The following is a 24,137-nucleotide window of genomic DNA, read 5'->3' as shown; positions in this document are numbered from 1 at the left end:
GAAGGAAGCTGTTCATAGTGAGGCTTTCTCTTGAGAGAAATAGCATTTGAAGCAGACAGAAGTACCAAGATAGGAATAAGGTGATTGGGGATGGCAGCACAGCTGTACTGTCAGGGAAAGAAAATATTTAATGGGAGATTTAATGGGATTTAATGGGAGCTATTGCTAGAAAAGTAAATTTGTTTCAGATCATGGAGGACTTTTATAGTCAGGTAGAGCAGTTGACTTCAGCCTGGCACACTGTTGAAGAAATCTGAGCTAGGCATGAGAGAAAGGGAGATGATAATTGGGAAAGAGGAGAGGGAGATTGGCAGTAAAAGGAAAACAAAATAGAATAGTGAGGGTTCAGCAAGATCATTGAGTCAATAGGTATTTGTTGAGCACCTACTAAGTACCAGGTATGTTCTAGGTGTCAAAAGAGAACAGTGAACAAAACAAAGTCCCTGTCCACAGAGAACGTCTATTCTAATAGAGAAAGTGAGGCAATAACAAATCTAATATTGTAAGGAAGAAAAAATAAGGCAGGGAAGAGGGGTTACAGAGTGACTGGGGAGAGGCTGCTGCTTTATATAGAGTTGTCAGGGAAAGCCTTTTAGAAAGCCTTTTAGAGTAGAAACTAAAAAAGAAAAACTGTGTGGCAGAGAACCTTGAAAGAGTACAGAGGCAAACCACTGAGATATTTGAAGGGAAAATGTTGCAGATGGGGAATGGCAAGGGAAGAGGATTAGGGAGTAGAGAGAGTACTTGCTCTGCTCAAGGAGAAGCTAGGCTGTAGTAAGCAGTGGGTACAGTGGTGAGAGGTCAGCCTCGAGAGATTTGATGAGGCAAACTTGTTGGCAGGCAGGCCATAGCAAGGACTTGGAATTGTACTCAGAGAAACAGGACGCCATTGGAGGGCTTGAAGCAGGGGTAGCAACAACACAGATTGTTTTATTTATTTATTTATTTATTTATTTTACAACATAGAAAGTTTTTGTTTATTTTTCTCTGAACTCTGAGATTGGGACAACCTGTACTCTGAAGGAAGAAAGGGAGATATGGAAGATGTTAGGTGTTGTGGATAAGGAAAGAAATAATGGAAAACATCACTTAGGCAAGTAAAAGTCCCCTTTTTCTGGAGCAAGGTTTGAGAGAACAGATGATGAAGGTAATCCTCCATGGGATCCAGTGACTTTATTGCGCCAGCATTTGTATAGACACCATACCTCCTAGCAGCAAAGGTGTTCTCTGGTGGGTTCCCACCCACTGCTTCTGCCTGCCCCTGGCTCCCCTTTTTCCCTGGTAATTATTCGAAGTTCTGGTAGATGTTGAGGTATTTGGATGTCATTCATTTCTCAACTGGCAACTGGTGCCTGCAGTCTTCTGAAACCTGCCAGAATTGGTGGTTAACACTAGTTTAAATTTGAATGACTATTATTTTGTTTTCAGTGATTTTAAATGAAGGCTAGAAGTTGAATAGAAGATAAACAAAGCTCTTACAAATATAATTTGGTAATAATATGTAGAGATTAGATTATAATATCAGTGTTATTGGGGATGATTTCCAAATTGATTACTTAATTAGATTATTAGTATTTCTCATAAGTGATTGTTTGGTTACTGTGACTATAGTGTTGATCAGAAGTTTAGCTTCTGTATCTCTGTCAAACATTAATACTCTGTAAAAGGTAACTGGAAAATTTAAATAACTAATTAAAAGAAAAAAGCAAAATAACATAACAGATGCAGTAATTTGATTTTTCTTCATTAGATACCTGGGACTGTATTGCTACCTGTTTCTTCATAGACACAGCTCACAATGTAATTGATTATATTGATACAATATGGAAAATACTCAAGCCAGGTGGAATTTGGATAAATCTAGGTAAGTTTTTTAATATTTACTAAAATTTTATATATTAATCTGGGTACTTACAGCTGTATTACGTTTAACTTCACAATCTCAAATGTTCATGAATATCAGAATTATGTTGTAAATGTTTTAAAACCGCTACAGTTTCCTTTAGACTGGTGATCCCTCCAAAGGCAGTGGAAGCTCAAAAGTTGTATATTCATACCTAGGTCAGTCTCACAGGCATTGTAATTTCAGTGTATACTAATTGTTGATCTGATGGTAGGTAATCATTCCCTCATTATCTCCATCCCACATGCTGAGACAGTGGTCTGTTCTGTTAGGAAGAGAGTGTTCTGTTTTTCTTTCTATAATGAAGCATAGGGGAGAGATTTTACCTCTCCCATGGAATCTTCCTCCCTAGTACATCCATATACTGGGAAGAGTGTAGGTGTCATAACTTCTGTGATTACCTTGAGTTAAAGAATAGAAACACAATTTTTTTAATGTAAAAATCTTTTTTTACTGCATTCTACTTACTACTTGATGCTAGAAATTAAATGATGAATATAACATGGTCCCTACAGTCCAGAATCTAAAGGAAATTGCCGCTTTTCTCCTTTTTTAAATAAAGGGGGTATAATGATAATATCCAGGTAGATATACATGTGTTCTTTAATGAGATATATAATCTGTGTTCAGAAAGACATCCGGACTAGAACATAAAGGTTTTCAAGATAAGGATTATTATACTACATAAAACGACATAACGTACGTGGTTTTGAGCCCTTGGCATTTCAGATGGGTCTAGTTTTGTGACTGATTTCTGTTACCTACTCTCTTTTTAATGATTTTAATTCACCAGAAATTTTGCCATTTGGGACTAAGCCCTGGAGGTCGTAATAAGTCTTTTGCAAACTTCTCTTAAGAATTCCTTAGGACCAGATGAAAGCAGCTGTACGGTGCAATCATAATAAAATAAATATCCCAAACCTTAAGTCTTCTTTAAAAGTAGTTACCTTGGGAAAGTTTTCCCAAAGAAAAATGGAAAGATATTACCTACTGGGTATTTGATTACTGTGGGTTAGGTACTGTGTTGGTCCCTTATGGAGTCTCAAAGCAGCCCGGTATTGAAATGGCACTATGTTATAGTTGAAGAAACTGAGTCTTGGTTTAAATAACTAGCAGAACAGTCCTGTAGCTTACATATGGCAAAGACAGGCTCGAAGCCCAGAGCCAATTTCTTGATTACCCTGGGTTAATTTGTAAGTTAGCATTAAGATGACCCTGTGTTTACATAATTAAATTTTTTGACCCCCATTACTGAGTTATGATAAGGTTTTATGTATTTCCGGAGCATGCGACTTTCATAGAAACAGCTTTTTTGTTTTAACATTTGTTTTATTGGTTTATGACTATTTTATTAAGTTATATGATACAATAATTGTAACTATCTGAAGCACATACAGTTGGCTCCTGATAAGTATACTGTTTGATAAGAGTAGATGTACTATAGTGTGACTTACAATCTGTCATGGGCATCAGAAGTAATGGAGCACGTTGGTTAACAGGAAGTCAGTTAGGAGAGCTAATTCCACTATGGAGTTTCAAAACAATTTTGAAAATTGTAATAATGGAGAAACACAGTCCTTAAAAATAGTTATTTGGAAGGTTAATAATTTATAAAGTATTAACTTACACATCTTTTACATGTATAAGTTAAAGAATGTAAAAAGTCTCAGAATCAGTTTTCTTTTAAATGATGTTCTGGGCATCTAATCTGTGTTTTTCATTTTTTATGCTATGTACTCAATTTTTGACTCCATATTCCTCCTACTTAATCTCATGGCTTTTCCTGCTCTTTCGATTCCCAATCTGTATCTCTGGTCCAAATATCTCTCTTGTGCTCCAAGCCAGTATGTCCAACTTGGATGTACCACAGATACTTCAAAATCTTTGTCTCAAGATCAGCCTGGGCAACATGTCCCAAGACCCCATCTCAAAAAAAAAAAAAAAACCAAAACAGAAAACGATTCCATGCCTCCCAGTATCTTTTCTATTCTTCATCTACTCAGATTCCCCCAAACAAAAATACTGGGAGCCTTTTGTTACCCCTTTTATTAGGTCACTCAGGCTACCATAACAATTCCACAGATTGGGTGGCTTAAATAACAAGTTTATTTTCCGACAGTTCTGATGACTGGAATTCCAAGTGCTCACCAGGTTGGTGTCTAGTGAGGGCTCTTCCTTTGATTTGCAGGGGTTACCCTCTTGCTGTGTATTCACATAGCCTTTCTTTGGTTGTGCATAGAGGGAGAAGGAGTGAATGAGTGCATGAGTGAGCTCTTTGGTGTCTCTTCTTACAAGGACACTAATCCTATTGAATGAGGACCCCACCCTTACAACCTCATTTACCTTAATTACTTCCTTAGAAGTCCTACCTTCAAATACAGCCACACTAGGGATTAGGGCTTCAACATATGAATTTGGAGGCAGGGGGACACAAAACAGTCAGTAGGACCCCTCTTTTTCCTGTTTGTCTCTAGTCAGTCTAAAAGTTGTATCTCCTAAAGCTACGTAATCGCTCTTGAATATCCTTCTATTCCAGGGTTTCTCGATTGTGATATTGACATTTGGGCTGGCTCATTCTTCAGTGGGAGTGATGAGGGAAGTGGGGATCTGGCTTGTGTATTGTAGGATGGTTAACAGCCTTCCTGGCCTCTAAGACTCCAGTAGTACCTCCTAGTTTTGACAACCAAAATGTCTTTAGATATTGAAAAATGTTGCCCTCTGGGGCTGGAGGGTGTTGGCAAAGTCATCCCCAGTTGAGAACCATTGCTCTAATTTCTCAGTTTCTTGCCTAGATTAGCATTAGGATTACTGTAGTCGTTTCCTTAAGGATGCCCCTGCCTTCAAGTTGTCTTCAGCCTTTGTCATTTCTCCACATAATCACCAGTGACCTTCCTAACATGCAAATCTGTTCCTGTAAGACTCCCTGCATGAAACTCTAGCTTTCTGGAAAACCTAAACTCTTCAGGATTATGTACAATGCCCTTATGATATTTCTTCTGTCTCGTGTCTCAGCTTCTTCTTATTTTTTGTTTTTTATCACCCCTTCTCTGACCTTAAGTGCCAGTCCTTTGACTTAGCCCTTTCTTTCTCTTCTGTTTTCCCTTGGCTAGTCCCTGTGTGTTCTTAAACACTTAGCTCAGGTGATCCTTTTGGGTTAGGTTAAGTATTCTGTATTTCTTATGTTCTAAGAGACTCTGCTGTAGCATATATTTCAGTTTGGTGTTAGCACTCATATGCTTTTGTTTTCATTGCTAGTCTCTAAGCTCCATAAGGGCAAAGATCTAATGCTTCCTAGTCACCTGGTACAAAGCCTGGCAAACAGTGGATATTAATGACTGTTACATGTATGTGTGAATGTATTGTTTCAAAATTTGAAAAAGGGAACATACTCAGATGTCCTGAAGACATGATGAAGTGCCATCTATATTGGTAAATTCATAACATTCTTATGGTTTTGGCTTTAATTGTATAGACCTGGAGGCTTAAGTTACTCTGTAAACTGGGAGATCAACCTCTTGGGGATGGTTTTACCCTAACCATGCTTATGTAGATTAGAACATCAGTATATTCATATATAATGGGAAATGTAATGGCCAGCCATTCTGGAACAAATGACATTAGAGATAAAATTATATATGAAAATGTTGCCCAAATTGCGTGAAATCAGATGGGGGGGATCAGTAATTTACAAAATGCTTTAATTAAGGAGGATTTGATGGACTCTAACACTATCCAGTTTAAGGAAAGCTAGTAAGCCTTTTAAGGGGACTGTTATGCATATGTCCTTTGGGTAAGGCTATGATTTAGGCAAAAAACAGAAGAATGCCTGTGAATTCCCTTTTTCAGTTTTTCATCCTGACCAGCACTCCTTAAACACATTTATTTATAATTTCTTCTAAAAAGAGAGTGTGTGTGTATGTATGCACTGATAAATTTGGGAGTCAGGTAGTGGAGGGCAGGCATTTAGCTACATCTGGAAGAATTTAATAAAATGAATCTGACTATATCTGAAGAATTAAAAGGTAACTACATCTGGTAAAAGTACCAAAGGATATCTTTGTAAAGTGTATTGAAAGATAGGTCTTATCAGATTTTAGAGCATTATGAAGCTACAGAATTTTTTTTTTTGAAATGGAATCTCTCTCTGTTGCTCAGGCTGGAGTGCAGTGGTACCATATCAGCTCACTGCAACCTCTGTCTCCTGAATTCAAGTGATTCTCATGCCTCAGCCTCGTGCGCCACCACACCTGGCTATTTTTTATTTTAAGTGGAGATGGGGTTTCACCACGTTGGCCAGGCTGGTCTTGAACTCCTGACCTCAGGTGATCCACCCGCCTCAGCCTCCCAAAGTGCTGGGATTACAAGCGTGAGCCACTGTGCCCGGCCTAGAATTTTTTACAACATGAGATTCCCTTTAAAAGGTAGGTGACTTAACACATACAGCCTTTCCTCATTATAGTAGTAGTAAAATTATAAAAAGGTATAAAACACATGGACAGAGAATGGCAGGCATGTTATTGGGGCACAAAACAATGTACTAATTTTTAGAAGTTGGGGTAGATAGGTAAGTTTTGCGAAGAAAAACATGTGAGAGCCACCTTACCCAAATAACTCTGGAAAATGAGGTGTTGTATGGAAAAACCTAGGTTGAAAATCTGTATAATCAAGATGCCTACCTTATATGCCCATTTCCACTCCATGCTCAGGTGGGAGACCAGAAGTTTAATTCCCTAGAAAAAGTAAATAGGAAAGGAGCAAGATTTAGGAAAGCATGTCCTCATATAGAATGGGGGCAAAATGTAGGGCAGAAAAGAAGGGGATTAATGGAAAACTTTGGAAAATGCTCAAGCAGTGACCATCAGCCCAAGCTATCTCCAACCCCTACCCTGCTTATAAAACTTACTGAGGTTTGGCCGGGATTGGTGGCTCACACCTGTAATCCCAGCCCTTTGGGAGGCCGAGGCAGGCGGATCACGAGGTCAAGAGATTGAGACCATCCTGGCCAACATGGTGAAACCCAGTCTCTACTAAAAATACAAAAATAAGCTGGATGTGGTGGCGCATACCTGTAGTCCCAGCTACTTGGGAGGCTGAGGCAGGAGAATTGCTTGAACTCAGGAGGTGGAGGTTGCAGTGAGCTGAGATTGGGCCACTGCACTCCAGACTGGTGACAGAGCGAAACTCCATCTGAAACAAAACAAAACAAAACAACTTACTGAGGTTTGAATGCCAGATGTTTTGCACAGATGCAAGTCATGTTTCTTCGAGTGGGCGTGTCAATATTGCTATATGAGCTTATTTTAAAATTAGTAATTGTTTCTTGTATCTTTTTCTGTCTCTTAAAATCTTTATGCCTAACTTTTTAGATTTTTCAGACTTTTTGTGGCAATCTTTATGTTTTAGGTGTGTCTCTTACAAACAGCATACAGTACATTTTTATTATCCAAACAATCTTTATCTCTTAACCAGAACTTTTAGAGCCTTACAGGTGTAAATGGTTTAAATCCACTTGTCACAGATTTGGCAAGTGGTTTGGCCACCTTTCAGCTAGTTCTTGTTCTTTCATAAACCCTGTCACTGTTTGGTACCTCCTTTGTGAAACAACCAGATATTCCAGGCCCATCTTGTACTTTCTCTGACCAGCCGTTGTTTCTAAGGATTCCTGGTTCCTTTTAATGGGGAATGGTTTGTAGAAGTGGAAAATCTAATTTCTGCCACTGGAGTGGTATTGTATCTAGGGGTTGGCAAACAGCGTAGGAAATATATGTATATGTCCATCTGTAAAAATCATATGTATATATGTGTTTGTAAAAATCATCAAAGGAGGGCCTTAAGAAAAACTAAACACACACATACATACACACAAACACACAGACAAAATCATAAGTTCATACTGATAACCTTAGTTCCAGTTCAACACTCAGTATACAATACTAAGGTGGCAGGTAGTTTTCAACACTTAGAATATATCACACCCAGTTGCCTCTAGCTTCTATCTTTGCTGTTGAGAATTCAGCTTTTTAAAATGTTGTTCCTCTGAAGGTATTCTGTTTTTTTTAAGATTTTTACTTTGTAGTTTTTAGCAGGTATATCACATCTAGGTGTGGAGTTTTCTTTTCAATACTGTGCACAGTTTATTAGGCTGCTTCAGTCTGTGAATTGACCTTATCAGTTGTGAAAATTTCTCAGCTTTGCGGGGGGAGTCCCCTCTTACCAATCGTACGTTTAGCCTTAAAATATGTAACAGTAGCCATTATTTCTTCACATACTGCCTCTGCCTCATTCTTTTTCTCTGTTTCTTCTGGAAATGCAATCAAATATATTTTAGAACTTCTCATGGTAGGATTCCTATATCTTAACCACTTCTCTTGCTATCTTTCTCACCATGCTGCACTCCGGATAGTTTCTTCTGACCAACAGTCTTTTATTTGAAAATACTGAGCATATTATTTCTGATAATTCTAACATCTTAAGTCTTTGCAGGTCATTTTCTGCTTTCTCTTGCTTTTCTTGGTTCTTGTTCATGATTCCTTGTTTCTCTGTGCTGTTGACTTTGAGTGGTTTATTGGGGATTGTTCTTGAGAAATCACACTTTTAAGTGTTTTTCCCCAAAGGAATTTGCGTTTGCTTCTGCCAGGAGATCAGAGCATTGTCAGACCAGAACTGTTTTAAACTAAATTAGAACTTGAGGTTTATTGGACCACCCGTGTTATATTAAATTAGGCTATAAATCTACCCTAGGATTAAACCATGATGTATAACCACCTTGTCCCTTTAGTAAGCACTAGATAACTTTCATGCAGTCTCATAGGGTTAAAGGATAGAAGTAAGTTTATTATTTCTTACTCTCACCTTAAAGATAGCCCAATAGAAAAAAAAAGGAAAAAAGGAAAAAAATCAAATGAGGGCACAAGAATTAATGGGGGAAAAAGATAAAGAGAGGCCCTACTATTCCTGTCATAATGTCAAGTGATCTCTCAGACTCTCTACCTGGAGCAGGCCCAGGACTTTGTCTTATGTCCCCTTGGTCCAAAGAGTTTATCAAATTGCAGATCAGTTTCTTCTTGGTTGTGAAATATTCTCAGGGTAAAAATGGCATCTAGGTGTATTCTAGGTTCCTGGTAATTTCTTACTAACTTCCCAACCTAACTTAAAAAAGTTTTTAAAATAAGTTTAATGCACCAACCTTCATTGTTTGCAATAGGAATGTCAGTCTGAATAACCTAACCTACCTGCCTTTACAGGAAGCAAAAGTTCCTTTATATATTTTTATTTCTTTAACAGTTGTATTAATTCATTTCCACACTGCTATAAAGATACTGAGACTGGGTAATTTACAAACAAAAGAGATTTAATTGACTCACAATTCCATATTGCTGGGGAGGTCTCAGGAAACTTACAATCATGGCAGAAGGGGAAGCAGGCACCTTCTTCACAAGGTGGCAGGGGGGAGAGGGTAAGGGAGGAACTGCCACTTTTAAAGCATCAGATCTTGCAAGAACTCAGTATCATGAGAACAGCTTGGGGGGAACTGCCCGCATGATCCAGTCCCCTCCCATCAAGTCCCTCCCTCCACGTGGGATTATAATTGGAGATGAGATTTGGGTGGAGGCACAAAGCCAAACCATATCAACAGTAAACTATATTTTTAGATTAAAAAAATTCTTTAGAGGAGGAAAACAGAGAAAACTACCCAGCAATGAAATAGGCTGTACAACATAAATATGCAAGTTATTTTAAAAAAAAAACTGGATGACATAGTTCATGCCTGTAATCCTGACAGCTCCTGAGGTCAAGCCAGGCAGACCGATTGAGGCCAGGATTTCTAGACCAGCCTGGGCAACACAGCAAGACCCCTCATCTCTAAAAAAATGTTTAAAAATTAGCCAGGTGTAGTGGCATATGCCTGTAGTCCCAGCTACTTGGGAGCTGAGGTGGGAGGATCACTTGAGCCCAGAAATTCAAGGCTGCAGTGAACTATGCTTATGCCATTGCACTTCAACCTGGGTGACACAGCAAGACTCCAACACTCAGTAAAAAAGAAAATGAAAAAAAGAGTAAATGTAAATAGCCTATATACAAAAAAAAATGTTCATTCTCACTGTTAGTCAAATAAATCAATATAAATGTGCTACCATTTTTCACCTATCATATTCACTAAGTTTTAAAATTTGCTTACTTAAAGCTTAGGTAAGTACAGTGAGATGGGATATGCTTTTGTTCTGCTGGTAGGGATGTAAAATGACATGACTTTCTTCTGGAAAAACAGTAACATCTTATAAAATAATGTATGGGAAAACCTTAAATATTCGTATATTTAGTCAGGAGTTGGCAAACTACAGCCCACAGACCAAATGTGGCCTGCAGCCTATTTTTGTATGACCCTACTACTACAAGTATCTCTTACATTCTTAAAGGATAATGGGGAAGAACACAAGTAAGAATATATGCTAGACACTGTAAGTGGGACACAAAGCCTCCATTATTTGCCATCTGTCCTATTACATAATTGTTATCTTTTGTAAGTAGCACTAACATATACATTATATTCATGGTCATTTTTTCTAGTTGTTTATGTAGGATAGAGAAAGGAGAAAGAAAAACTTTTTTACCCTAACTGTGACCCACAGAATGGTAAGCCTCTTGGTAGCAGAAACTTTGTCTTGTTATTAAATACTTTTATCTTCCATGGTTAGCACATTGTATGAGAAGTAGGAGTAGAGAGCTGGTTGCAGGATTTTTAATTAACCCAATGAAAAGTAAAGAGAAGATTGTCTAGATTAGCCTGAGGTATATATAACTGTGTTAAGTGATAATGGTTCCTGGATGAGGCTGATATATTGGGCAAAATGATAGATTGAAAGATTTGAAAATCATGCTTTAAATCATATGTTCGTTTCTTGAATGTATGGAATGAGCAAATAGTAAAGGGAGGATGTCATAGAAATAGTGTAATACCTGTCATTTACTTAGTGCCTTGTTTATGACAGGTGTAATACATATTATCTCACCTTAAAGTCATACTACAGGGCACATACGGTGGCTCACGCCTGTAACTGCAACACTTTGGGAGGCCAAGGCTGGTGGATCACTTGAGGTCAGGAGTTCAAGCAGCCCGGCCAACATGGTGAAACCCTGTCTTTACTAAAAATATAAAAATTAGCCTGGCGTGATGACAGGTCCCTGTAATCCCAGCTATTCAAGAGGCGGAGGCAGGAAAATCGCTTGAACCTGGGAGGTGGAGGTTGCAGTGAGCCCAGATCGTGCCACTGTACCCTACCCAGCCTGGGCAACAGAGTGAGATTCTATCTAAAAATAAATAAATAAATAAAATAAAAATAAAAAGTCATAGATGAAGCAGAGTTAGTGAATTGCCCACAGGCATACAGTTATTAGATGTTAGAGCTGTGATATGAACAGTGCACTTTAAAAAAAAAAGCCAGCTCTAGTGTTACTTCCTTCTTTGAGGAAACCTTCTCTATAACTTCTGTCCACCTTTTACTGCCTAGGTTAACTTGAGGCTCCTTCTTTGTTTTCATATGATACACAGTTGGTAACTGCAGTTTGGCATTTACTTATGGAATTATAATTGCAGAATACATTTGGAATTTGAGGACTTAGCATTACCTGATTCATCTACTCCTTCAGTAACTTGAAAGTTAAAAGGTGAAGGCCTATGGTGTGAATCACAGTGCAAGGCAGGTAGACCAGAGGGTCTCACTCCTCATGAGTGTAGGCCCATCTCTTGAGGGTGTCAGATACTAGGCCAAATTTTCAAATGCCCAGACTTTTTATGTTTGTCTTATCCAGTACCTAACTTATTCAACTTGGAATTCAGTGTAACACAGCTATGAGTGTGTGTTTATATTCAAGTAATTCATAGTATCTTTAAACCGTAGGTCCTCTGCTGTACCACTTTGAAAATCTGGCAAATGAACTTTCCATAGAATTGAGCTATGAGGATATAAAAAATGTTGTTCTGCAGTATGGATTCAAGGTAGAGGTAAGAATGGAATAAAATATTGCCAAAGTTTAACTCCCAAAGCACCTTGACAAAAGTGTTGATATCATGGCTGTTAGTGACTGTTTGAATTCTGTTTTCTTATCTATAAAGGGAAGATAATACAGGTTGAGTACCCCTTACTCAAAATGCTTGGGACCAGAAATGTGTTGGATTTTGGATTTTTTTCCAATTTTGCAATATATGCTTATACATAATGACATATCTTGGGAGGGGACTGAAGTCTAAATATGAAATTCATTTATGTTTTATATATGCCTTATAAGCATAGCCCAAAGGTAATTTTATACAATATTTTAAAATTTTGACCACCTGCACATGAATCAGATGTGGAATTTATCACTTATGGCATTATGTAGGTGCTCAAAACATTTTGGATTTTGGAGCGTTTCAGATTTTCAGATTAGGGATGCTTGACCTGTATTACTTAGCTTCCAGAATTATAAGGATTTGGGATAACGTGTACATAAAGGGAAAACTATACTTTCTGGTGAAATAGCCTTTCAGTAAATGGTAGCTGATCATTATAATACTGTTCTTACAGACTCTCACTTATAGATAGAAAGTAGAGTAGGCTCTGGGGAAAACAAAAAGGGGTGGGAAGGCAAGTATAAGAGGGATATTCACAATATGTCCTTGTCCTTGTGTACTGCTTCATCTTTTTTTAATTATGTGCATCACTATAAAGTTTTGTGATATTTTGGCTATTGTGTTTCAGTCATTTATTTAGAAGCCTTCCATTTTAGAAACAATAGATTTGTTTTTAAGAATGACAAGAAGCAATATATTATAGTAGTTCAGAGTTCAAGACTGCCTGAGTTTGAATCTCAGTTCCATCACTTATTAGTGTGGCTGTTCTTTGTAAAGTGAGACTACTAATATTAATAGTACCTCTCTTATGGGGGTAGTTGTTATGTAATAAATGAATATTCTTAAAATAGTGCCTGCCACTGATACATATGTGCTCAGAATTTGTTAGTGGTGTGGTCATCATGACTGTCATAGTCAGTATTATTATTGTTTGCATTGCAGGTGGAAAAAGAATCTGTATTGTCAACATATACTGTGAATGATCTCTCTATGATGAAATACTACTATGAATGTGTCTTGTTTGTGGTCCGTAAGCCACAATAATGGTCTCAAGTGATACCACCTGGAAAAAAGTTTAGTAAGAACAAATGCTGAAATAAACGACTCAAAATCAACTATCAGTGATGACAGGACACAACCTCAAATCAGTGGTGCCTTCTTATTCCTAACAAAATTTAGAAATAGTGTCTATTTTCTTAATATGTCTATTGCTTTTTCAGAAATATACTATGCCATGCAGATTTGTACTACACAAGTAAAAATGGAGGAAATGTCTTGAAGTATACTTTTTCCTTGAAGCCCAGATTGTGTTTCAGTAGGAAAAAAACCTAATCTCCAGTGTCTTCACTGATGCTGTCCATTGCAAGTCTGCCGTATTAATGACTAATAGTATTGAAGTCCATAATAATCTTCCTTTTTTTGTTGTTTTGTATGCATTGCACATGTAACTTTTAGAAGAGTCTAAGGATCCTCAGTCATATTCAACATCTGGAGTTGGGACTTTGTTCACTTTCAATCTAAGAAAACTATGCGTAAAATGTGTCTTCTTTTTTTTCTTCAGAGACAGGATCCTGCTCTGTCTCCCAGGCTGGAGTGCAGTGGCACGATCATAGCTCACTGTAACCTCAAACTCCTGGACTCAAGCGATCTTCCTGCCTTAGCCTCCCGAGTAGCTAGGACTATAGGCATGTACCACCGCGCCTGGCCTGTGTCTATTCTTCTATCATTCAGATTAATTTAATTTTGTATTTTCTAGCTCAGATGAACTTAAAGAAGCATCAAACATTTCTTTTTTATGAAATGTTAAATTTCATAGCATCACAGGCCGGTAAAATATATTCAAATAACTGAGAAATTATCAAAGTCTTTTGGCCACAATAAACTGAACACTTTATGAAAGCATACTCATCATGGATCACTTTGAAATATACGAGATCTCAACATTCAAAGTGAGAAATAAAAAGCCTTTATTAAAAGTAGTGCTAGGAAACAGAAAATAAGAATAAAATTTACCCATTTGAAATATATGATTTTCAGACTCTAAATGAATACGGAGTTTGACAGTGTGATGTTTACAACAATGTCTTTTCTTTAGATTATCTGGATTATGAAAGCAAGCACTTTTTTCATTAAAACAATTATATACTAGGAAAAACTGTCATAATAGTATTAATGTGGGGAATTTTGATTATGAAATTCAGGGATAAATTACTGCCCATGGTCTGTGTCTTCAATATTGTAAGCAGCAGCCATCATGTACTTTCAGATTAATGCCAATTTTGTTCCCTGATAGATGGAGCTTAAACAGTATATGCTGCTTTAAATTTCTACCTCTAGCAGATCTTTATTGGAGGGAGTTTTCCTTTGTATTTTTTAATGTATGTTATTCTGTTTCCAGTAGCTTGGAAAGTAGAGATGACTAATGTTTTAGCCTTTTCTTGGAGAAAAGGAAGAACTCTTCTTGAATATTTTCACAGATGATTGTGATTGCTTTAAATGACCTCTGTGGCAATTTAAATTAGATGGATTTAATCTCAGCAATGTGCTGGTCGCATAAAAGTCATGTTTTAATAGGAAAACTTACTTGTAAATGTTTAAACCTTTGTTGTCACTTAGGCTGGGGAGTCACTACCCTATTTGGCATCTTACTAGTTGGGGGGACCTTTTCCATGTACAGTGATGGGACTTTCGTGACCTTTACTCTCACTATGCAATAGAGGGTTTCATGCAGTTAATTTGACATGTCAAAATTGGGAAAACCGTAACCTTTTTCTTTTTAAAGATCTCTCTTTTTTGTGTCCCTCAGTACTTAGCAGATGTTTATTTGGTGGAAATTCTTATTACTTACATGAATGAGTTTGAATTTAGTGGCAAGGAAGAAAAAAACTCAAACTATTGTTTTTAAAGAAGAAAACTTGCAAAGTACATAAGTATTTTTTAAAAATCAATTGAACAGAAAGGAATGCATGCTGTTTTTGAATGACTTAGACATGCTTTTTATTCACTGACTAGTATTCACTTTTTTACAACTTGCATCAAAACAAATGATCTTTGTTTTTGTCACAGGCAAAAACAGGTTGACACTGGTGGGTTGGCTTTATTAATTTTTTTTCTATTAGGTTTTCTTTAATAATGTTACATTTCTAAATTATAGCATATGTTTTAGTTAATTCTGAAATCAGTTACTTCATTTGTTAATTTATCCCTTGTATCATGAATATTGTTTTTTAAATGTTCTACACAAATTTGCATCACTTTTTTTCTTACAGCTTTCGCAGTTAATATATTCTAAACTTGAAAATGTGGTATCAATCAGTAATAGAAGTATCACTGGAGGATTTATTTAACTTTGTATTTCTTGATTTTAGTCCTAGCTACTAAAGTATGTAAGCCTTAAAGTTTAAAATGTTTTTCTTAAATTAGCTGTATACACATACATTTTCATTTACTTTGTGAAATGCGAGGAGATAGTCCATTGTGCTTGTGTTTTTTTCTTTAATTTCTATATTCTGAAGCAGTGCAGATATAGGGTATGCTAATCAAGTGAGCAAGGTGGAATATGTACAATATAAGGAGAAGCTGTATAAATCACAGTATAAAATTATGAAGTTTGGTAACTGTAAAATGTACTGTATTTATATGTAACTCTCATTCAAAAGTTGCCACAAAAGCTGAATTGGAAGCTTCATGTCTGCATGAAATTTCCTATATTTTTAATGTGTATGATGAAATTAATTTTTCTTGAATATTAAAGTCTGCCAATTGCTACGAAACGATAGTTGCTTGGTTGTTTTCATCTAAGTTAGTGTAACCATAGATGTGGGTATTTTAATGAGTTGAGCATATATACTTTTGAACTCCTGGATTAGCCTGTTTTTATATGCTTCTAGGAAGTCAGTAATATGAATACTTGGCCTTATAATATACCAGGCCTTATACTAATTATTTTCACTTTGTTTCATTCAGGTTCACTGTAATAAAGTTAGAATCCACTGAGGAAAAGGAATAATCTTGATTTTCAGTTTTGTTAAATAATAGAAAAAGAATTCTATAAAAGGAACTAGTAGAAGACAGTTACAGAACCAGCCATTAGTGGGGTGGGATGAGCACTTAGATCTTCTGGGTTCATTTTCCTGAATGATTGTGATTTCAGGCAAGCCACTCTTGGCTTATTTCCTCATCTGTAAGAAAGGATTGATACCATCTATTTCAGATAGTTTATTAGGTCATATGAGCTTTTATATATATTTTTTGTGTGTATGAAATCACATGATAGACAATTACCATAAATGTAATTTCAATCTGTGTTGACTGCTATCTAGTGATGGAAAAAATGAGGATTGTTAACAGGACATTAGTTTTAATTATCTTACGGTGACCCTTTGAAAAAGGTTTCCGTGGAATCCTGGGGAAAACAGTAAAAAATGGTAGGTACAGATACAGATTTCAAAAGTTTGTTGGGAATTATAATGAAATATATAGTAGGTAATGGGAGAGGGTATAATTAAAATTTAATGGCATGTTACTCCCACTTTTAGTAACCTGCTAGCACATCCCTCATATATGTTTGATTCTTTCTCTTTGATACCAATTTAGATGTGGGATCTTTCAGTCAGTGTATATGTGCATTTTCAGTTAAAAGTTGCCTTTCAGAAGGGACTGTACCAATTTACATGCCAGGCACAGTGTTTAAAAGTAACTTACATCCATTTCCTGGCCAGTACTGGGTATTGCTGAGCTTTTCATTTTTGTCAGTACAGACATACCTCATTTTATTCTACTTTGCTTTATTGCACCTTGCAGATACTTTTTTTTTTTTTACAAATTGAAAGTTGGTGGCACCCCTGCATCAAACAAGTCTATATTGGTGTCATTTTCCAACAGCATGTGTTCATATCATGTCTCTGTGTCAGCATTTTTTAGCAATCAAGTATTTTAAAATTATGTACATTGTTCTTTTAGACAAAATGCTATTGCACATTTAATATGCTACAGTATAGTGTAAACATACTTTTATATGCACTGGGAAACCCCAAAATTTGTGTGACTCTCTTTCTCATGATGGTCTGGAACTCAGTCTGTAGTATCTCCAAGGTATGCCTGTATAAGAAATGTTATCTAATTTGAATATTCATTTACTTAATTGTTGGGAAAGTTAAGCAATTTCTGAGTTTGATGGCCGAAGAAAAGTGTTTTTAATCTGCCAGTCTATATGATTTAATATGGCAGACCTGACAGGTCATTGGCAACCGCTCCAAACCTAATTAAAACATAGTGAGGTTCATCAGGGAGAGTATTGGCCAGAGCCATGAGGACTGTCTTGAGTTCTAGTAATTGAGAGGAGCAGCCACATCTGCTTTTGGTTTTACATAGCTGGTACTGAAGCTGAACAGCAGCAGCAGCTCATTGGACTCCATTATGTTTCATTGTAGCCAAACAATTCGTGAAGTAGGCCCAGAAATTTAGGAGAAACTAAGTCAAGGGCCCCACTGAACCAATGGGATTGCTTTGTGCAGTGGAGTTGGCCGTACAGTTTACCTCCAAAAGCATAGCTGCCATTTTTTCATGTAGGACCAAAAAGCTCCTAGGGTCAGGCCAGCTATGCTATTTCTCTTTGACTAGCGAGGCTTGTTAGATTCTTTTCACCTTGTTAGTCATTAAGTCCAAGTTGACCCACCACGAAATGGGAATGTCAAGCCAAAGAGTCACAAGAGCTACGTTAAATCACATTAAGTGTCAACAAAAGCTTAGCAGGTTAATAGCTGCCTTCTTTTGTTAACATATAAAGATGTACGTGGTGGCTGGGTCAGGCAGCTGTTGGGATTGTTAGTATTGAGCTGTTGCCTCTCTGAGTACTCAGGCAGCCATTAAGTCTTTGAAACTTCTCCTGGAGGCCTATATTACTTATACTGGACCATCCAGGGAGGGGGGTCAGTCTGTGTAGTATTCCTTGAGAGTGAGATGGAATAAGATATAGACCAAGAAGTGCAGGCATAAAATCCCATGAATTCTATTATACATATATTGAATCTGTCCAAAGAGCCCTGGTGACATTATTTTGAGGGGTCCAGCTCCTCGTCAAAAACTTGGGGGCTGGGATAGGACAGAAGGGAGTTGGCGCTTTCTCTAGTTTAACCTCTTGCTATTTCAGTAAGTGATTAAAGCTTTGACTGTTCAAACTGCCAGCTCAACTCTCCCTGGCCCCTAACAATTTCAGGTTTCCTTCCCCACTCCAAGCCTTGTCCAAACCCTATCAGTTGAATTAAGGTGACTTTTTTCCTATAGGAACACAGACCAAGAAGTTCAACGTGCATCAGGTGCTACAGCACAGATGCCAAAAGATCAGGTTATCCCCCAGCTGGGAGTTCCAGGTGGCAGAGGAAGCTAGTCTACAATGACAGAAGGAGCGATGGTGGTGGGGAATAGAGTTCATCTGCTCGTAATTGTTATATCCACGCAATTGTCGTTAGTATACCTGAGTGTTTATGCTTACAAAAAAATAGTATTGCCTATTTCATTGTGTGAAGTGGCCTACAAAGTGTTCTCTTGTGTTTTTATGTTTCCCAGTGGTGGTGGGGAAGAAATTTGATTGTCAGCATTTTTTTCCATTGACCACTGTCTCCAGGTTCAGTGCCTGAGCACTGCTGCTACTTCTTCCCCCATCTATCTCCAGCATCCGATGAGTGTCCAGCTTCTAAGACCCCTTACTTTGGTGTTGATCATAATCTCAAAATACATAATCCTGAATGTCAAAATCCTGAAATAACAAAATCTTTAGGGTCTAAAATCTCTAACATCTAAAATTTCAATGGATTAAAATCTTTGAAATCCTGTGAGACAAATTCTGGGGAAGGGATTAATGTGTTTTCAGTTGTATGCAGTGTACTTGCATCATGACAGGCGGAACTACTACCTTGTTACTGTCTTTACTAAGAAATGATGGTTTAAGGAGATTCATATGGGTGCCAAGTTGACAAGAAGTGGACTTGGGGACATAATTTTAGGTGGCAACTTGTCTGGATTAAGGAATACTAGAAACCTAGTAAGGCATTATTTTCAGTGTATCTGTGAGAGTCTTTCTAGGGAAGACGTGTATGTGAGTCTCAGTGGACTAAGTGGGAAAGATCTGTCCTCATGTTGGCAGGGGCTATCCAATCAGCCAGCGGCCTATAGAGAACCGAGAAGGCAAATTAGTCCCTCTCAGAGCTGGGACAAATTTGCTGCTGCCGCCTTGGACATCAGAAATTTGACACCACAAAGTACATTATCACAGCATTAACTGTGTGTAAGCATTGTGCATGTATGTAAAAATGTAGAAACTTCCTCAGTAAAGGAAGCGATGTACTCTTTGTATGTCTGCATTTGTCAAAGATAAAATTTCTGGGAATCTTGGCTCTTTGGGCTACTGTGTATGTGGTGGTGACCCATTGAAGGGTTTTTTTGGTGTGTGTGTGTGTGTGTGTTTTGTTTTGTTTTTAAGACAGAGTCTTGCTCTGTCGCTCAGGCTGGAGTGCAGTGGCACCATCTCGGCTCACTGCAACTTCTGCCTCCTGGGTTCAAGCGATTCTCCTGCCTCAGCCTCTCAAGTAGCTGGGACTATAGGCACCCACCACCACACCTGGCTAATTTTGTATTTTTGTAGAGACAGGGTTTCACCGTGTTGGCCAGGCTGGTCTTGAACTCCTGACCTCAGGTGATCTGCCCATGTTGGCCTCTCAAAGTGCTGGTATTGCAGACGTGAGCCACCATGCCCAGCCAAGTTTTGTTTTTTGTTTTTTTGCTGTTGTTTTCTTTTGAGATGGAGTCTTGCTCTGTTGCCCCACCTGGAGTGCGGTTTTCGTGATCTCGGCTCACTGTAAGCTCCACCTACTGGATTCAAGCAATTCTCCTGCCTCAGCCTCCTAAGTAGCTGGGATCATAGGTGCCTACCACCATGCCTGGCTAATTTTTGTATTTTTGGTAGAGACAGGGTTTCACCATGTTGGTCAGGCTGGTCTCAAACTCCTGACCTGAAGTGATCTGCCCGCCTCGGCCTCCCCAAAGTGCTGGGATTACAGGGTGAGCCACTGTGCCCGGCCCCCCACTGAAGTTTTTGATTGATCTCGGCAGAAGACTTATGTTGTCTATCACAGTATTTCAGATGACTGCAGTTATAAAGCTGGGTGTATGCTTTTATATATTTAGCTTTTTCACCCATTTCTTTGTGAATACAGTTCATCTGCTCATAATTGTTATATCCACGCAGTTGTCATTAGTATGCCTGAGTGTTTATGCTTGCAAAAAATGTTATTGCCTATTTCATTGTGTGAAGTGGCCTACAAAGTGTTCTCGTGTTATGTTTCTCAAATAAATCCCCCTTTAAAAATGTAAATAAATGTTTTTGAGATAATTTTTAAGATTGTTTTCCCTACGTTATATTTTCAAGATTTTGAAATTTGGGGATTGCAATTTTCTGGATTTTTAGACTTCAGGGATTTTGATCTTTCAGTATTTCAGTATTTGAGATTATGGCATTCGGAATTGTTTTTCAGGATTATGGTCCAAACTTCCTTTCTGTCCATGCGCACGCCACTGTGTTCTGCCCTGCAGTCTTCCAGCCTTGACCGCCCCAGCACCCAGAGCCCTGTCCTCATTATAAGCCAGGTTGGACTGTTGACAGGAACCAGGTGTTTGGCTTTACACTATTAGGCAAGGCATTTCCTTCACTCACTTTTAAGTGGCCACCCATGCTCAATTCAACCAAATTAACTTCTGTCTTCAGGTCACTCAAAGCTCTATATTAAATAGCGAAGCCTTCATTCCTGACAACATTAATTTACCTTTGAGGACTCTCCACCTCAGCAGTCACAGCCATCCCGCCTTTTAGCTGGGACCATGGGACTTGCTGCTCTGTTGTCATAACATTTCTTCTTTCTGCCTCGAAGAGAGTGAGCAACAACGAAGTTATTATTTGGGTAACTTATTTCAGTCTTGCTTCTAGCAGCTCAACATATAAACAGGAAGAAGTAGGATTTCCTGCCAACTGGGCAATAGTATTTATTACTGGATCTTGGGAGTCTTATTTTCTTGACCTGGCCTGCAGATCCTTGTCCTTTCTAATCCAGAAATCCATGTCTGTCAGCATCCTTTCTTTCTCAACAAAATTGCTAAGTCTGCTATTTGAGTTTACCCTATTTACAATCTAATGTGTTAGTCTGTTACAGTTTCCTAGATGCTGGTAAAGACATGAAAAATTACATAAATAATACAGAGAGTTCTGTTCTCATCCAGCTTCCCCCAAAGATAGCATTTTAAGTAACCATATTATTAAAACCTTGAAGTTGACATTGGTACAATACTATTACTAAACTGTTGATAGACCTTGTTTGGAGTTTACCAGTACTTGCATGCACTGTTTTTTTTCCCCTAATTTTTTCACTTTTAACCTACCTTAATATTTAAAATGGGTTTCTCATTAACAGCACATACCTTGGTCTTGCTTTTTAAATTTTAATTAATGCACAGTATTTGTACATATTTATATAGGACACGTGATATTGTTACATGCATAGAATGTGATGATCAATTTAGGGTATTTGGGGTATCCATCACCTTGAATTCCTATAAGGAACATTCCAAGTCCTCTCTTCTAGTTATTTTGAAATATATAATACATTGTTGTTAACAATTAACTATAGTCACCCAACTTTGTATCAAACATTAGAACTTTATCTAACTGTATGTTTGTACCCATTAACCAGCCTCTCTTCATGGCCACTCCCACCCATATGCCCTTCCCATCCTCTGATAGCTATCAGTCTACTCACTGCCTCCATGAGGTCAACTTTCTTAGCTCCCACATATGAGTGAGAACATCCAGTATTTGTCTTTCTCTGCCTGGCTTATTTAATGTCCTCCAGATCCATCCATGTTGCTGTAAATGACATGATTTCATTCTTTTTTATGACTGAATAGTACTCCATTGTGTACGTAGACCACATTTCCTTTGTCTGTTCATCTGTTGATGGTCACTTAGGTTGATTTCTTATCTTTGCTGTCATTAGAGCTGTCAGAAACATGGGTGTGCATGTATCCTTCTGGTACACTGATTTCCTTTGGATAAATGCCCAGTAGAAGAATTGCTAGGTGGTATGGTAGTTCTATTTTTACTTTTTTTCTCTATTGTTTTCCATAGTCTGAACTAATTTACATTTTCACCAACAGTTTGAGTTCCCTTTTCTGTACATCCTCACCAGCATCTGTAATTTTTTGCTTTTTAACAATACTTATGCTAATGTAAAGTGAGACCGCATTATGATTTATTATTGTTACTGCATCAGTCAACCTTTAATGTTCAAAAAAGGCATGGATGCAGAGCATAGGAGATGTGGCAGGGTCTCTCGGGCCTTGGTCCAGAAATGAGGGAGAGATGAACACAAACCAGACACTTTCAACTGGCCACACAGTCTGGGAGGGCAGGGAGAAACACTGGTTTGGACATTCATAAAAAAATAAAACCTAAAATCAAGCACTCCATTTTGTGCCCATTGAAGGGTTTGATATAGGAAACTCAGTCACCACCCTGGAGACTGGAGGGGAGATCCCCCTTCCCCTGCCAACATCAAAAAGCAAGCTCGGCACACACAAAGGGCTTAGGGAGGGGCATTCTGCCTCCCCACCAGCCCCAAGAATGGACTTGAAAATAAAAGAATATGCTGGATCCCCTACCCCTACATTGTCAACCTGAAGGCCAGCCAACTAATGACAGGGGCTGCTCTAAGAGAACACCAGAGGATTGAGAAAACGGAGGGCTAAGCAGGGAGCAGACAGAAGAAAAATGTAAAGGAAAAAAAAAAATTCAAGCTAATCCTACCCCCAACATCCTCCTATCATGATCTCAGGCAGAAAGAACAAAAGAAGGTAATCCACAAAGACGCAGCCCTTACTTAGAATTTCTGACAGACAGCAGGACAAGTCTGCTCCCCACTCCCACACACCACACAGACATATTTCAGGGCGCCCTAAAGAACACATCCCCACCCCACCCTCTGCCCCAAACCATAGAATCACAGTTCAGTGGAATATTCTCCTGGTGTTAGATCAATCCCTCCACCTTTCTTCCTATCCTTTTCTCCTTGACAGTCCCAACACAGCGCCCCCTGCAGCCTCCTGGCCCTCCCAGCATCCACCTGGGCCAGGAAGAGGCAGCTGCACCGTTTTGGTTCCACCTCCAGAAACCTATTTCTTTTCCTCAGCCCTCCTAGTCTTTCGGCCTCGTAGTCTGTTAAGGGCTTTTTCTTTTGTATAGGAAAAAAAAAAAGAGAAAAGGGAGAGGTGGGAGAGATTTTCCTAGTGCAATACAACCAAAAAATATTTTTAAAGTCTTGAAAAACAAACATAAAGCAGCCTTCTTCCCCAGGCAACTGAACAGAAAGGTTTGGTTGTGTTGACTGCCACATACACATGAAAACGAATATACAGTCCATGCAGTAGCACAGCCATTGGAGAAGCCATCCTAATGTCCTCCTGATTTGCCCCAGTGCAAAACAGTCCTAGCAACGCCCCCTGCTTGCCGTCGCTGCCACCACCACTGACATCTTCACTGTGGCCACCTAGCCTCACTTGAAGAGGAGGATTGCAACTTGACTCAAGCAAAAATAGATGAGGTACTTTGTCTTGTGTGTGACCTAGCTGCCAAATTTCGGCCCACGATACAATGCTAGGGAGGGCTATATTTCTTGTCAAATTCCTTCTTCATATAGGCAGCAATGTCCTCTCTATGTTGTACTTCTCCATGGCCTGCGTGGCGCAGTCAATGGCATCCTGTTGCATATCCTCAGGCTGTCTGCAGTCTTGATCACTGCCTTCCAGTCAGACGTTGTGACACTTCACGGAGGCGAATCCGCATGGGCCCGTGGGGAGCAGCGATGGCCCAAGGCAGAGCGCAGGCAGGGGCGGTGACTCCTGGGCTCCTCCTGCAGCCACTGCCACTAAGGTCTCCCGCTCCCGCAGCCCCGGGCCAGTAGCTCCCCGCCATGGTCCTCCCTTGGAGTTGCCTGCGCGGCTTGCCAGCCCGCCTGGTCCGCGCTGGCGCCGCACAGCTCCGCTCTGCCCTGCCGCTCTATTTTTATTTTGTTTTTAGAT

The 24,137-nt window shown here is 38.7% G+C and overlaps 1 protein-coding gene and 1 long non-coding RNA gene across 4 annotated transcripts in view; one reads left to right on the top strand and one right to left on the bottom strand.

The window, feature by feature from the left end:
- The window catches only part of CARNMT1 (carnosine N-methyltransferase 1), a 46,156-nt gene extending 30,140 nt beyond the window's left edge, over positions 1–16,016 (top strand). The window contains exons 6-8 of one of the 3 annotated variants that reach the window (XM_023213298.1): positions 1,751–1,864; positions 11,803–11,906; positions 12,957–16,016. In XM_023213298.1, coding sequence (XP_023069066.1) covers positions 1,751–1,864; positions 11,803–11,906; positions 12,957–13,058 — 320 coding nt within the window. In that variant the 3' untranslated portion in view covers positions 13,059–16,016. The remainder of the gene's footprint in view (positions 1–1,750; positions 1,865–11,802; positions 11,907–12,956) is intronic. The other 2 variants (XM_023213296.3, XM_023213297.1) reach the window with 2 other exon arrangements.
- On the bottom strand, positions 527–22,979 carry LOC111543358. Its single transcript, XR_002731825.3, has 4 exons — positions 20,834–22,979; positions 6,970–7,090; positions 6,580–6,633; positions 527–1,369 (listed from the first exon to the last, which is right to left on the bottom strand). It is a non-coding gene; the product is annotated as an uncharacterized LOC111543358 (long non-coding RNA).
- Positions 22,980–24,137: the final 1,158 nt, after the last annotated feature.

This window comes from Piliocolobus tephrosceles, chromosome 14, assembly GCF_002776525.5.
Source record: "Piliocolobus tephrosceles isolate RC106 chromosome 14, ASM277652v3, whole genome shotgun sequence".
Taxonomy (NCBI): domain Eukaryota; kingdom Metazoa; phylum Chordata; class Mammalia; order Primates; family Cercopithecidae; genus Piliocolobus; species Piliocolobus tephrosceles.
This window is presented reverse-complemented; position numbering and strand designations above follow the sequence as displayed.